Source organism: Protobothrops mucrosquamatus, unplaced genomic scaffold, assembly GCF_001527695.2.
Source record: "Protobothrops mucrosquamatus isolate PMUCROS unplaced genomic scaffold, P.Mucros_1.0 scaffold6, whole genome shotgun sequence".
Lineage (NCBI taxonomy): Eukaryota > Metazoa > Chordata > Lepidosauria > Squamata > Viperidae > Protobothrops > Protobothrops mucrosquamatus.
Genome location: NW_015386393.1, coordinates 6,625,419 through 6,639,068, shown reverse-complemented (window position 1 = coordinate 6,639,068; position 13,650 = coordinate 6,625,419). Strand labels below are relative to the sequence as shown.

General features: G+C 40.0%; 2 protein-coding genes across 2 annotated transcripts in view; both read left to right on the top strand.

Annotated features, from left to right (window-relative positions):
• ADAMTS10 (ADAM metallopeptidase with thrombospondin type 1 motif 10) overlaps positions 1-605 on the top strand; it is a 67,441-nt gene extending 66,836 nt beyond the window's left edge. Inside the window, exon 24 of the mRNA XM_015809941.1 lies at positions 496-605. Coding sequence (XP_015665427.1) covers positions 496-605 — 110 coding nt within the window. The remainder of the gene's footprint in view (positions 1-495) is intronic.
• A 7,525-nt stretch (positions 606-8,130) lies between these two features.
• The window catches only part of MYO1F (myosin IF), a 72,804-nt gene continuing 67,284 nt past the window's right edge, over positions 8,131-13,650 (top strand). The window contains exon 1 of the mRNA XM_015810035.1: positions 8,131-8,235. Coding sequence (XP_015665521.1) covers positions 8,233-8,235 — 3 coding nt within the window. The 5' untranslated portion in view covers positions 8,131-8,232. The remainder of the gene's footprint in view (positions 8,236-13,650) is intronic.

Here is a 13,650-nt window from a genome sequence, read left to right as displayed (position 1 = left end):
TGAAGCCCGACTGGAGAGGGTCCAGATAGACCGTTTCCTCCAGGTGCCGGGGAAACTGCCGTGCAACCACACTCTCAACAACCTTCGCCACAAAGCGTAGGTTGGAGACTGGACGATAATTTGCCAACACATCTGGGTCCAGGGAGGGCTTCTTAAGGAGGGGCCTCACCACCGCCTCCTTTAGGGCTGCGGGGAAGGTTGGACTAGATGACCTCCAAGGTCCCTTCCAACTTTAATATTAATATTAATATTAATATTATATAATTTATTGAGGAAAATTATCCAACTACATATATAAAGAGACAGCAGTTCCCACTCTCACTCACACTGATGAAATCATCTTGTTGGGTAATAAAATGTCTGCAACCAAACAACCACAGAAAGCACCAAGGACTCCACAGTTCAACCCCGTGCTACAAATATTCTCTTCTATCAGAATGACTAATTCATTGTTTCTCTCTGTCTCTCTTTCCTTCTCTCCCTTTCCTTCTCCAGAATGCAAAGATGTCAACAAGGTTGCCTATTGCCCTTTGGTGCTGAAAGCTAAGTTCTGTAGTCGGTCATACTTCCGACAGATGTGTTGCAAAACCTGCCAGGGCCATTAAACGGATATGTGTCCCTTTGGAACTGCAGGAAAACTGGAAAGGCCCAGGAGGGGAAGAGTCAGCTGCACCCTTTCCCCACCTCCACCTGCTCTTTCCCCCAAGATCATCAGTGAAAAAGCCGGCACCATAGGCTTTGGTGCTTCCAGAAGCCAAAGAAAATATCTATCTCCCCCATTGGTTAAGGACCGCTATTAAACCACTGCTGAAACGTGCACTGAGGCAGACAGTGGCATATCAGGCTAGGATGTACTACACAGAGGCAGGAAGGAGACAGAATGGATGGGAAAGCACATTTAAGCGCATTACTTGAAATGCTAAACATTTGTATTTATTTTATTACACAGCTGGGTACCATGATTGCTGGCCAACTGCACTATCGTAACTATAAACCCCCACTGCCCAACAGGGAAGGAAATTCAAGTCACCAGCACCCCATCTACATGTTTTAGATTTTGCCCCCAAAAGCAGTGCCTGAAATTTCCTCATATGTAGTGCTGCCTTACAGGCAAGCCTTTGGCAGGATTACGGATTAGGGTAATAATAATAATAATGATAAAGTTGGAAGGGACCTTGGAGGTCATCTAGTCCAACCCCCTGCTCAGGCAGGAAACCCTATACCATTTCGGACATACCTATGTCCAGTTTCTTCTTAAAAACTTCCAGGGTTGGCGCATTCACCGCTTCTGGAGGCAGGGAAAAGTGTTTCTCAACCTTAAGAACTTTAAGATGCGTGGACTTCAATTCCCAGAATTCTTCAGTCAGCATGCAATCCCAGTACTTGGCTGGTTGGCTGGCATGGCCAGCTGGAGAACTCTGGGTGTTGAAGTCCACACACCTTCAAATTCCCAAGGTTGAAAAATCCCGTAGAACAGAAATCATTGATATTTTTTCTTCTATGTAACACAAGAAATCTCATCAAATCCACTTGGTTTGTGAGTTTGTTCTTGCTTTAGCTTTGTAAAAGAAGGGAAAAAACAAATGAATGACCTCCAAGGTCCCTTCCAACTCTGTTATTCTATATTCCCAATTTCCTTACGTGCATTGGAACAGGCATAAGGAATTCTAGTAGTGTTTTTTTTTTTCAAATATAAAATGTTCAGTCGCAATCTTTTATTAGCACAAAGTGAATTTTAGCAGCCAAAATACGTATATGGGGAAAGGAAGATCCTACGGTAATTGTTTATCTGGTTTTTAATTTGTTTGCTAATACCTTGAATCTGTGCCAAATGTAGATTTCTTTTGAAGGTGCACGTCTCAATGATATTTGTTGTGATTTTTCCATCCCCTTATCACTCACTTTAATCCCTAGCTTTGCAACTGAGAGTAACAATAATTGGTGCTATGATTTCATTGTAACATCACTTTAGCTTATTTTTATTCTAAGTAATAAGGTGGTCATTTTTTTTCTGCCATAGAAAATTTATTACTGATTCAGATGTAACACTATTATCCATGTTTTTTTAAAAAAAAATGTTTTAGTTGCAGGAATGACTTCTTTATGTGACATGGAGTGTGTATGTATGAAAGCCCTGTATGTTTTATTATGTTTTATTATTATTTGAAAAATGTTCAAGGCAAATACTGCTCAAATAGAATTCTGAGTCACATGCAATTTAATTTCCATTTTTTAAAAAAAATTCATGTATAAACCATAGTTTCAAATGCTTTCATTCATCCACCTTTCCTCCGTATTATCAATCTTCCTACTATATATGGACATAAAATAAAATGCTTTTTTAAAAAAATTAATGTCATGTGCCACTATATTGATTATGTTTGTGTAGTGTTTTGCCAATCCACTGTAGCATTTCCAAATACTACACAAATAGAATCACGATATACATAGAGCAGCAATCTTCATTTTTTAAAAACTGTATATGTGCAGATAATTATATATTGCTAGGATACATAAGACAAAATCAAAATAGACTGTAATTTTCAGTTTCTCTGATGCTCATTTTTATAATTCGGTCAATTTTATTTGACATTTTCTGTCTTTCATTTTTCTGTTTTTTTATTTGAAAACTTTATGACTTCCAAACAATGTTGAGGTTTTTTTTTAAAAAAAAATACACTATTTGTTAAATTTCTTTGAACATCCACATTTGTTTGCAAATGTACAAAGTATAAAGTTTTGCAAGCAATTTCCCCTATTGCGTTTTTCTACATTACTTTCCAGAGATGCATTCTGAATGAAATATTTTCCAGTATTTTCTATGACCATCAAGTTGCATGGCTCAGAAAAAGTACAGTTTTCACAACCGGGAATTAGCTCTTGAACTTCTTTTCCATCTCTAATCACGACTCGGACCGCGGGTGTGCAAATGTGTTTGTGTGTGTGTGCACAATGTTTTATCAATCCATACATCTGCACATTTTTAATTTTGACCTTGTACTGAATAGCCTTAGGGGCAAAACTCTTTGGATAATAATGAGTATTTATTAGATCACATATTTTAAAGGTGGTAAGCCAGTGTTGATTCTATCTTGCTTGCATCATGTATGGGTAGGTCCTCCCACTTATGACCATTGCAATGTCATCCCAGTCACAGGCTCAAACTTTGATCTCTTGGCAACTGGCATGTATTTATTGATGGTTGCAATGTCCCGGGGTCATGTGATCACCATTTGCAAACTTTCCAACAAGCAAAGCCAGTGAGGAAAGCCAGATTCACTTAACAAAAAAGCTTGTAAAATTGAGCCCAACTCACTAAGCAACTGCCTCACTTAGCGTGGAAGTTCCGGTCCCAAGTGTGGTCATAAATCAAGGACTACCTGTATTCTAGGTGTAAAGATACAAAAACAGAAAGCTGCTTTATCTACTTCTCTCCTGTTTTAGAAATGCTTCCAGGGAGCATCTTTAAAGAGAAGGACTCAGATCAAAGCACAACAAAGGCACTTAAGAAAAGTGGTTTACTTGTCCCTATACCTGCATCATCCATGAAAAGGACCCCATGGAAGTCTCTAGCATTCACCTGCTTATAAATCTAAGGAGGACAACCCTTAATGGGTCTCTTCTCTCTGTGTTGAAGTCAAACTCCCCTGACCCTAAGAATTAGCATAACAAATCGCCCTGAGTTGGTACCTTCCAGATATGTTGGGAAAGTGGTTTATTGTGCAAGGATTATGTGAAATTTCACCCATCTTGTTCTATTTATTTTTGTCTCTCCCTTAGCATTTCACCTGAAGTAAAAAAAAACAAAACCCCAGATCCAGTTCAAAGGTTAGATTGACTAGAAATGGGTAAAAAGACATACACATACACATGAAAATATTTTCAATTGTTATAAAAAAATTCTTTTACTTTTCAGAAGTGTTAACCCGCCTGAGGACAAATCCTTAATGTTCAGTTTGGGATTGTACTGCAGTATAAGAAAATTGTTCCCGTTCTCAGGTCATTCCTGTAGAAGCAAATACACATTCTCCCAATATACAGGTAGTCTTCGTTTACTGATGCCCTTGTTTAGTGACTGTTCAAAGTTATAACCACTGGGGGAAAACAGCTTTGCACTAATCTTCACAATCACATCGGTTGCAGCGCTACACCCCCCCCCCCCCNCCCCCCCCCCCCACTTTGTGATCACCATTTGCGAGCTTCACAACTGACTTCAGTCAAGCAGAATTAACGGAAACGTGAAAGTGAAATTGCAAGTCGTAGTCATGTGATGTCTCACTTAACCACAGTGATTCGCTTAACGATGGAAACAAAAACAACATACTCTGGTGCAATCACATGAAATTACATTTAGTCGCCCCAGCACTTAGCAATTTTGCTGCCAATCCCAGTTATGCTCGGTATGTGAGGACTCCTTGTAATCATTCTGCCTGATTCACAAGAGAAGTTTTAAATGAAATTTGTGATTTTATGTCTGCTCAAATAGGGAATTCTGTTCTGATGCTTGCAACAAAGATTTTTTTGTAATTTCATATATAAATATACACAGATGTATTATTATAATTGTTATAGAAATTGTTTAAAATCTTATTTCCAAGGCGAAAGCATTTGAAAGGCAAGAGAAATTACAGCATGAGTTTTATAATAAAGGACTACCTATCAGCCCGAGTTTGAGTTTATTTACTTATTCTGAATTCTGGTTTCTAGAACTGCCCATCCATAGTGACTTTCAGGAATCCTTCATTCAACTGTGGAAAAAGACAAACATTATAATTTCCAGAACAGAAAAGGGCAGATTTGGAAAACTTCACTTAACACTAAGCTGTAAGATTAAAATAAATATTAGACTGTAGGGTTACGGTTAAAGGGTCAAAGCAACTAACAAATTACAGTAGAGGAAATATAGGGTTAAACCTAGTGGCATCCAGATGGGGATCAAAATCTACAAGATGGCGGGCAAGACATATTGATCCAAGCTCCACCTCTTTTATACATTTGTTGACATCTCATACACGTAAAAAATGGGGTGGGATTTGGATTATAGTACTGTACCCACCCTCTTGTAGTAATAATAATAATATTTTTTATTATAGTCACCAGCATTACAGATAAGAAACATTTAAAAGACAAGATAATATATTACAATTAGTGGTGTCGTTGGACAGTCAAAATACCTAATGTTGCAGGCAGTATACCAAAATGAAGCTATATTCAAAGAAATGACTGTACTGACCTGATAACAGCAATTGTACATAGAAAAGCTCAGTGTTTCCCGGGTATTTTATCAGGTGAGATGTTATGAAGTGGGTCCATGAGTCCTTACAGAAAGTACACTATAGGTAAGCCTCGACTTATGACCACAATTGAGCCCCAAATTTTTGTTGCTAAATGAGACATTTATTAAGTGAGTTTTGCCCCATTTTACGACCTTTCTTGCCACGGTTGTTAAGTGAATCGCTGCAGTTGTTAAGTTAGTAACACAGTTCTTAAGTGAATCCGGCTTCCCCATTGACTTTGCTTGTCAGAAGATGGCAAAAGGTGATCACACGACCCCGGGACACCACAACCGTCATAAATACGAGCCAGTTGCCAAGCATCTGAATTTTGATCAGGTGACCATGGGGTCTTAAGTGTGAAAAACTTTCATAAGTCACTGTTCTCAGCGCCTTTGTAATTTTGAACAGTCACTAAATGAACTGTTGTAAATCGAGGACCTGTATAGTATGACATGAGCTGTAGTTTCGATAGCCTGTTATCTTCAGGGGCACAGTCTCACCTCAATATAGACATTTTTTTATATCAGCCCTCCAAAACTACTATGGGAAATGCATTGCAGCGTGCTACGGTTAGTGCCCTTCGGAGTTGGGGACAGTTAATAATAATAATAATAATAAAGTTGGAAGGGACCTTGGAGGTCATCGAGTCCAACCCCCTGCCCAGGCAGGAACCCTACACCATTTCAGACAAACGGCTGTCCAGTCTCTTCTTAAAAACTTCCAGTGTTGGAGCATTCACCACTTCTGGAGGCAGGTTGTTCCACTGGTTAATTGAGATAATCCTCGACTTACAACCATTTGTTTAGTGACTGCTCAAACTTACAACAGCAGTGAAAGTGACTTATTACAGTTTTTCACACTTATGACTGTTGCAGTATCCCCATCGTCATGCTTGGCAGTATCCCCATTCGAATGCTTGGCAACTGGCTCATATTTATGACTGTTTCACTGTCCTGGGGTCATGTGATTCCCTTTTGCAACTTTCTGATAAGAAAAATCAGTGGGGGAATGCAATGATTCACTTAACAACTGTGGCAAGATAGGTCGTAAAATGGTTGAGAACTCACTTAACGACTCTCTTGTTTAGCAACATAAATGTTGGGCTCAGTAAATATTTTGCTGATTTGGAAAGAGGCGTTTGATTGCCCACCCTCTTGCAGATTCTGACATTCCCCAACAGGCACCCTACCTGGATGAATATTAAATAGTGTCCAGTTCTGGAACACATCCAGAAAGGGATCATTATTGTGTACAGGAGTCTGGAAGCAAGCTAAGATTATTAGTTGGATTATTAGCCTAGAGCAGGGGTAGGCAACCTTGGCTCTTTTATGACTCGTGGACTTCAACTCCCAGAATTCCTGAGCCAGCATGGCTCAGCTTGGAAACCTCTCCTTTTTCCCTCAGCATGGCTGCCTCAGGAATTCTGGGAGTTGAAGTCCACGAGTCATAAAAGACCCAAGGTTGCCTACCCCTGGCCTAGAAAAAAGGTCATGAAAGCCATGATTGAAGTTTGGTCAACCTCTTGGTACAACATGTTTTCCTTCTCTTCAGACAACAGAGTTTGAACCTGTAGTGATATGTGCAAATGCCTTTGGGAGGTAGGAGGCAGAGCCAGACACTGGACAGCCATCACATCAGGGGTAGTCAACCTTGGCTCTTTTATGACTCGTGGACTTCAACTCCCAGAATTCCTGAACCAGCATGGGGGAAACTTTGGCCCCTTCATGACTCGTGGACTTCAACTCCCAGAATTCCTGAGCCAGCATGGCTCAGCTTGGAAACCTCTCTCTTTCCCCTCAGCATGGCTGGCTCAGGAATTCTGGGAGTTGAAGTCCACGAGTCATAAAAGAGCCAAGGTTGACTACCCCTGCATCACATAAAAGATACCTTAGGAAGGGAGGTGTAAGAAGCAGTTCAGAAGGACCCCCCTCATAAAGAATAAAGAAGGGGGCGAGAAGAGCTTTCAGACCTGCAAGGTTGATGCTTGCCCTTATAGATAGTCCAGAAAAGTAGCACAACAAATAATTCCAGCTCTAACTTTATTGTAAACCTACATTAACAGAATCTTGCAAGAGAATGGATGCGATTCATGGAGGGGGGAGGAATCGTGTATTACAAAATAATTGCATTGAAATGTCCAGATACTTTTATGCACTGCTTTAATGCACAGCAGCCGCCACTCCTGCTGTCACTGAAAATTGCTGATTTTCCCAAATATTTGGAAAAAGGTTTATTCAATTACTTAAATGGATGAATTTAAGTAAAACTATCTGCATTTAATTACTAATTAACAATCAGTGGAACAACCCGCCTCTAGAAGTTGTGAATGCTCCAACACTGGAAGTTTTTAAGAAAAGACTGGAAAACCATTTGTCTAAAATGGTATAGGTTCTCCTGCCTGAGCAAGGGGTTGGACTAGAAGACCTCCAAGGTCCCTTCCAACTCTATTGTTGTTGTTGTTGTTTCTCAGAGAATAACTCCTTTTTAATGGGCTGGATAATTAGCACAGCCTCATTTTTTTTAAAGGACCCCCCCTTGGTGATAAAGTTTCATGTCTGATGAATCATTTCTCTGAAGACGATAACAAGAGTGTTGGGGGTTTTTTTCATACATCCGGATTGATTTTAGCAGAGGTGTTCCAAGACACTCATTTCATCTTATTGTGACAAGCGAGGACACAATCTCTCTCTTTTTTTTTTTTACTTACCCAAAATACGGAAATGAAGGGGAATTAAGCAAAGGGTGTGGGGGGGGGGAATAGAGGAAGTCTGCAACTGTGGTTCCATTTCAGTCTCTCTTTCTGTTGCACAAAGAGTTGTTGAAGGACACAAAGCTCGCTTGCTTGCAACTCTGCCATGTCCCCCGGGAAAACTTGGTGAATCAAGACGATAATTGGCCCATCTTGGTGGTAGATTAATCTTGGCCACCAAGCTGGAGAGCAGACAGGAAGAAGGCCATGGTAAGTCCCGTCAGACCAAAAAACCTGGGTGCAGAGCAGTAGGGCGAGGAATGCGTTGTGTGAAATCTTGACATCCTATTTAGAACCACTTAAAAAAAACGGGATTAATGTCCCATCACACCTGGATAGTAGAAGAGGAGGATAAGAGGGTATGTTTCCTGCAAAAATGACCCCAAACACACATGCATTGAGATTTAATATTGCCAGACCCTTGTAAACATTTGAAAGAAATGTTCACATCTACACGACTACTGAACACCAGCTGGAAATTATATCAGGCTGAGATTTGAAGGGCCTGTTTGAAAATCCCACCCAAATCAATCGAACATTCATTTTGGATGGGAGTTATTAGAGTAAACCATAACATTATTTTGCTTTTGGAAATGTGGGATACTGGGTGAAATTGCCTCTCCTTGTCTTGAAATATTTTTTTCTTTCTTTCTTTCTTTCTTTCTTTCTTTCTTTCTTTCTTTCTTTCTTTCTTTCTTTCTTTCTTTCTTTCCTTCTTTTTCCTTTTTCCCTGGTGACAGACACTCTTGTTATCCTGGGTACAATTCCTCAGTTTACATCGGGTGTGTTTCAATTCTGTGATTCATTATGGTGGATAAAATAATAGAATATTCATAGATCCCCTGGAGGGGGTTAGTTACTCAAATTTTTGCAAGTTAAGTGTTGTAAGACTTGGGAGACTCTTCTCACAGGAAGTTCACACCTAAAGACGAATTCTGCACAATAACTAATCCAATAACTCTGAAATCTCATGAGATCAATCCCATATGATTTCAGCCTTTAGAAATGAAATAAATTATTTAATAAGGGGTAGGTGGGTGGGTTCTGTGGAGGGTCTTAAAACCATAGGTATCATGCTGTTGATCTCTGTTGCACCATTCTTAAGACTCAAAAGATAGCCATCAATGGTATTCTTTGCCTGATGCTTCCCTAAAGTATATAATAATGTTGGTCAAGAATTTCTCCAGCCAGGAATCTCCTTTAAACTAAGTCTCAAATTCTTCCAGCCAATCAGCTGGAGATTAAGATGTTAAAAGTCAAATATATCTAGAGGACATCAAAGTGAAGGAGGCTGATGTTCCACCGCTGGAATTCTAGATCAGAAGAACTATAAACAACTAATAAATTATTATATTCTTTCGTCTAGTACAACTTTTCCCAGAATGTCACTTTTTGAACCTTCCACCGTATTAGATATTGATCCTGCGGAGCAGACTAAGCTAACAGAGCAACAAAGATGATCAGGGGACTGGAGGCTAAAGCATATAAGGAACGGTTGCTGGAATTGGGTATGTCTAGTTTAATGAAGAGAAGGACGAGGGGGGACATGATAGCAGTCTTCCAAGATCTCAGGGGCTGCCACAAAGGAGAGTCAAGCTATTCTCCAAGGCGCCTGAAGGCAGGACAAGAAGCAACGGATGGAAACTAATCAAGGAGAGAAGCAACCTAGAACTAAGGAAAAATTTCCTGACAGTGAGAACAATTAACCAGTGGAACAACCTGCCTCCAGAAGTGGTGAATGCTCCAACACTGGAAGTTTTTAAGAAGAGACTGGACAGCCATTTGTCTGAAATGGTGTAGGGTTCCTGCCTGAGCAGGGGGTTGGACTTGATGACCTCCAAAGTCCCTTCCAACGTTGTTGTTGTTGTTGTTGTTGTTATTATTATTATTATTATTATTATTATTATTATTATTATTATTATTATTATTATTATTATTATTATTATTATTATTATTATTATTATTATTATTATTACATAACATTCTAGAAATCACAGAGGAAACTGCCCTACACAAATTAAAAGCAGTTCCAACAATTAAAAAAATGCCAATTTTATTTTGCAAAATTGAACAGCAGCCACTGGTAGAATATACCTGCTGAGAGCCTCACCATTTTAAGGTGAGAATGAAGGGGGATAAATTCCATTGTTTCCAAGCATTCTCTTGTGAATCCAATCCTTACTGAGGTAGCTGAACTACTATATATTTGGGTCATGAGGATTTGAATTGAGACAAGAGCTCACAAGATGATCCAAAAATGATCCTTCGTTTAAAAAAAAAGAAAGCTTTTATTTTAAAAAAATCCCAAGAAAATAAACTGCTAAGACTAAGATAATTCTCTCATCTTTTGTATTATGTCCTTGGAATTTTTTATTATTATTATTATGGTTGGATTGCAATGTAAGTCAGATGCTTAGGTTAGATTTGGCATTTTTATCCATCTGTTTAGTTCTTCCAAGGCTCTGAGATAGGCGGATGTTGTTGTTTGATGGCATTAAAGGCATTAAAGATGGCCATCAATGGTATTCTTTGCCTGATGCTTCCCTAAAGTATATAATAATGTTGGTCAATAATTTCTCCAGCCAGGAATCTCCTTTAAGCTGAGTCTCACAGGATGTTCCAAATACAGCTGCCTTTTGCAATTGACTGATGGTGATTTTGTCAATGCCAGTGATGTTCCAGATGTTTCGGGATTGTATCTTTGCTTTCTTTTGCCACCGTCGTTCTACTTCTATTTGCAGGTCCCTATGATTTGTGATTTTCTCCAGTTTTTTTTTCTCTCTCTTCTCTTCTGCTGTCTCCAGGCACTGCCATATCCAATATCCAGACTTTTTTGTCTTTCTTATTAATTATTAAGTCAGGAATGTTATTGGCAGTCGATTCAGTCATGTTACCTCCTCCCCTTTGTAATGAAATAGCACAGCCCCAGGTTTTTCACATTGGTGAAAACTAGACCCTTAATCAATTGGATAACAAAGTCATATGAAATGCCACACATGATGCCCGAAGCTCACATACAATGTCAAAAAGCTCTACATCCCTCAAGGGAGTGAGCGAGTGAGTGAATTAAAGTTGTTGTTGTTGTTTTTAAATCAAAAGAAGTAAAGTTTGGATCCTCTGTTCATACAGAGCTGCAATTTAAGGCCAGCTCTGCAAGCTAATTTCTTGGAGCAGGCCGGGTGTGCCTTTTTGATGTTTTAATGCCTTACACAACATTGCTAGTTTAGAAATGTGATTGCTTGAGGCTGGTTTCTTGCTGGCTTTTAGTCTTTTCGAAACTGACCTGAGAAATGGCAGAGCACAACTTTCGCAATCTCCATCCTCCCCCTTCCAGCAGTTCTCCTTTTTCCCTTCCCTTTACTGAAGATCTTCAAACCACAGTGTCAAAACTCAGAGGAAGGTGATAAATGATGCTTTGCAAGCTGCAGGCCTAACATTCTCAGTGTCCCAGCGCATCCGGGAAGGTCCTTTTGGCTTTTTGGTCTGTCTGTGTCTAGCATGTTGTTATCCAAATTTGACCCAGAGGTACAATTCAGTAATTTTAAGGTTTGGGGGCTGTTCAGGTGGACATAACAGAACGATAGATTAACAGAGTTGGAAGGGACCTTGGAAATGTTCTAGTCCAACCCCTTGCTCAAGCAGGAAAACCTGTACTGTTTCAGACAAATGATTGTTCAATCTCTTCTTAAAAACTTCCAGTGTTGGAGCATTCACAACTTCTGGAGGCAGGTTGTTCCACTGATTAATTGTTCTAGCTGTCAGGAAATTTCTCCTTATTTCCAGGTTGCTTCCCTCCTTGGTTGATTTCCATCCATTGCTTCTTATCCTGCTTTCAGGTACTTTGGAGAACATGTGGCTTCTTTGTGACAGTCCCTTAGATACTGGTACACTGCTATCATCTCACCCCTAGGTCTACCTTTCATTAACCTAGACCAGGCATGTCAAACTCGCGATGTCATGTGACGTCGCACGACATATCACGACTTTTTCCCCATTGCCAGCAATAGGATGGGCGCGGTTTTGACGTGATGCATCCAGCCCGCGGGCCGGCAGTTTGACATGCCTGACCTAGACATAACCAATCTTCATATATTTTAGCTTCCAATCACCTAATTACCTTTGTTGTTCTTTCTCTCTTTAAAATGAGGCAATCTGCTCATTTTAAATGAGTGTTGCTCAGCCTATCTGGAGGGAGAGGAGATACTCAGTCTTGACAGTGTCAAGGTGGAGATGTTTGTGTGCAATTCTAGTTCTGACTGGTTCCTTGTGATGGAATTGTGTTATGCCAAGGATCATACAACACACCAAGCCATAATGTGGATTGCTTGTTTATGATTTAGCTTGCTAAGGGCAAATGGAGCTAAATGTTAGTTGCAGATGGGACCCACCCTTCAGTTTGTCTTCTCAGGCCTAAGAGAACGTGGCTGATGTTATCACTATTTTATTGGAGTGAACTCGGGGAAAATTTGGGGTGCTGCATTGGTAGGGTTTGGGCAGATTTAATGAGGAAAAAAGTGTCTTACTCTTTGCAGTGGTTTAAAGTGGGGGCACCAGATCACTGAAGGATCTTTTCATTGAATGAAACTTGAACAAATAAAATTTGGGGAGAGGATATGCCTTTGGACACATTAGGGATTTGGCTTTAGTTTCCTAGGACAAAAAAAGGCTATGTTTCAGAGGCCTTCCAAAGTGGGCAACACTATAACTAGTGGTGTCTGTTCAATAATACCAAAATGACAGGGTGATCACAGGGTACATCCTACCTCTAATTCCATAATGCTAGGCTGCTGAAAGACAAAAGTTATGCTCATAGCAAGCCAAGCCTCATAAGAATGAGATGAGTTCTCAAGCTAAGTCAGTTTGGTTCATCTATGTACTTCTAAAACTCTTCTAGTCTGTTTGTCTGTTTATAGCCAATAACTGGGCAAAGCAGTGTATCATAGGGCAAGAGTTTTTGAATCAAGGTACCTCAAGTGGGCTAATTTTAAGAATGTGTCCAAAATCTGGGACCCATGAGATTTAAATTTCAAAGATCTATATCAGTGGTGGCGATCCTATGGCACGGGTGCCAGAGGCAGCACTCAGAGCCCTCTCTGTGGGCACGCGCACCGTCGCCCCAGTCCTAGGCCTTCAGCTGGATTTTATAAAACCTTTTCGCTTTAGGCCTCCGCCGCCGTGTGCAAAAAAAAAAAAGGTTTAATCAATCAGTCAATTTCAACTTCTCGCAGGGAAAAAAAAGATCTTGCAAAGTTGGAATTGATTGATTGAACTTTTTAGTCCCACCCAGTCTGCCGTTACCATCGTAGCCACGCCCACCCAATGGGCCACACCCAGCCAATGGGCCACACCCACCCGGCACCCGACGATGCATAAGTGGGTTTTGGATTGCAGTTTGGGCACTCGGTCTCTAAAAGGTTCGCCATCACTTTATTTATTTATTTATTTATTTATATTTGGATTTATATCCCGCCCTTCTCCCGTAGGACTCAGGGCGGCTGACAATCAATTAAAAACATAAATAACAGTACAAATTTAAAATTAGTTAAAAGGAATATTTAAATATTTGTCAAATTTAAAATATAATTAAAACCCCTCTAAAAAATTACCCTAGGCCAGTCCTGCACG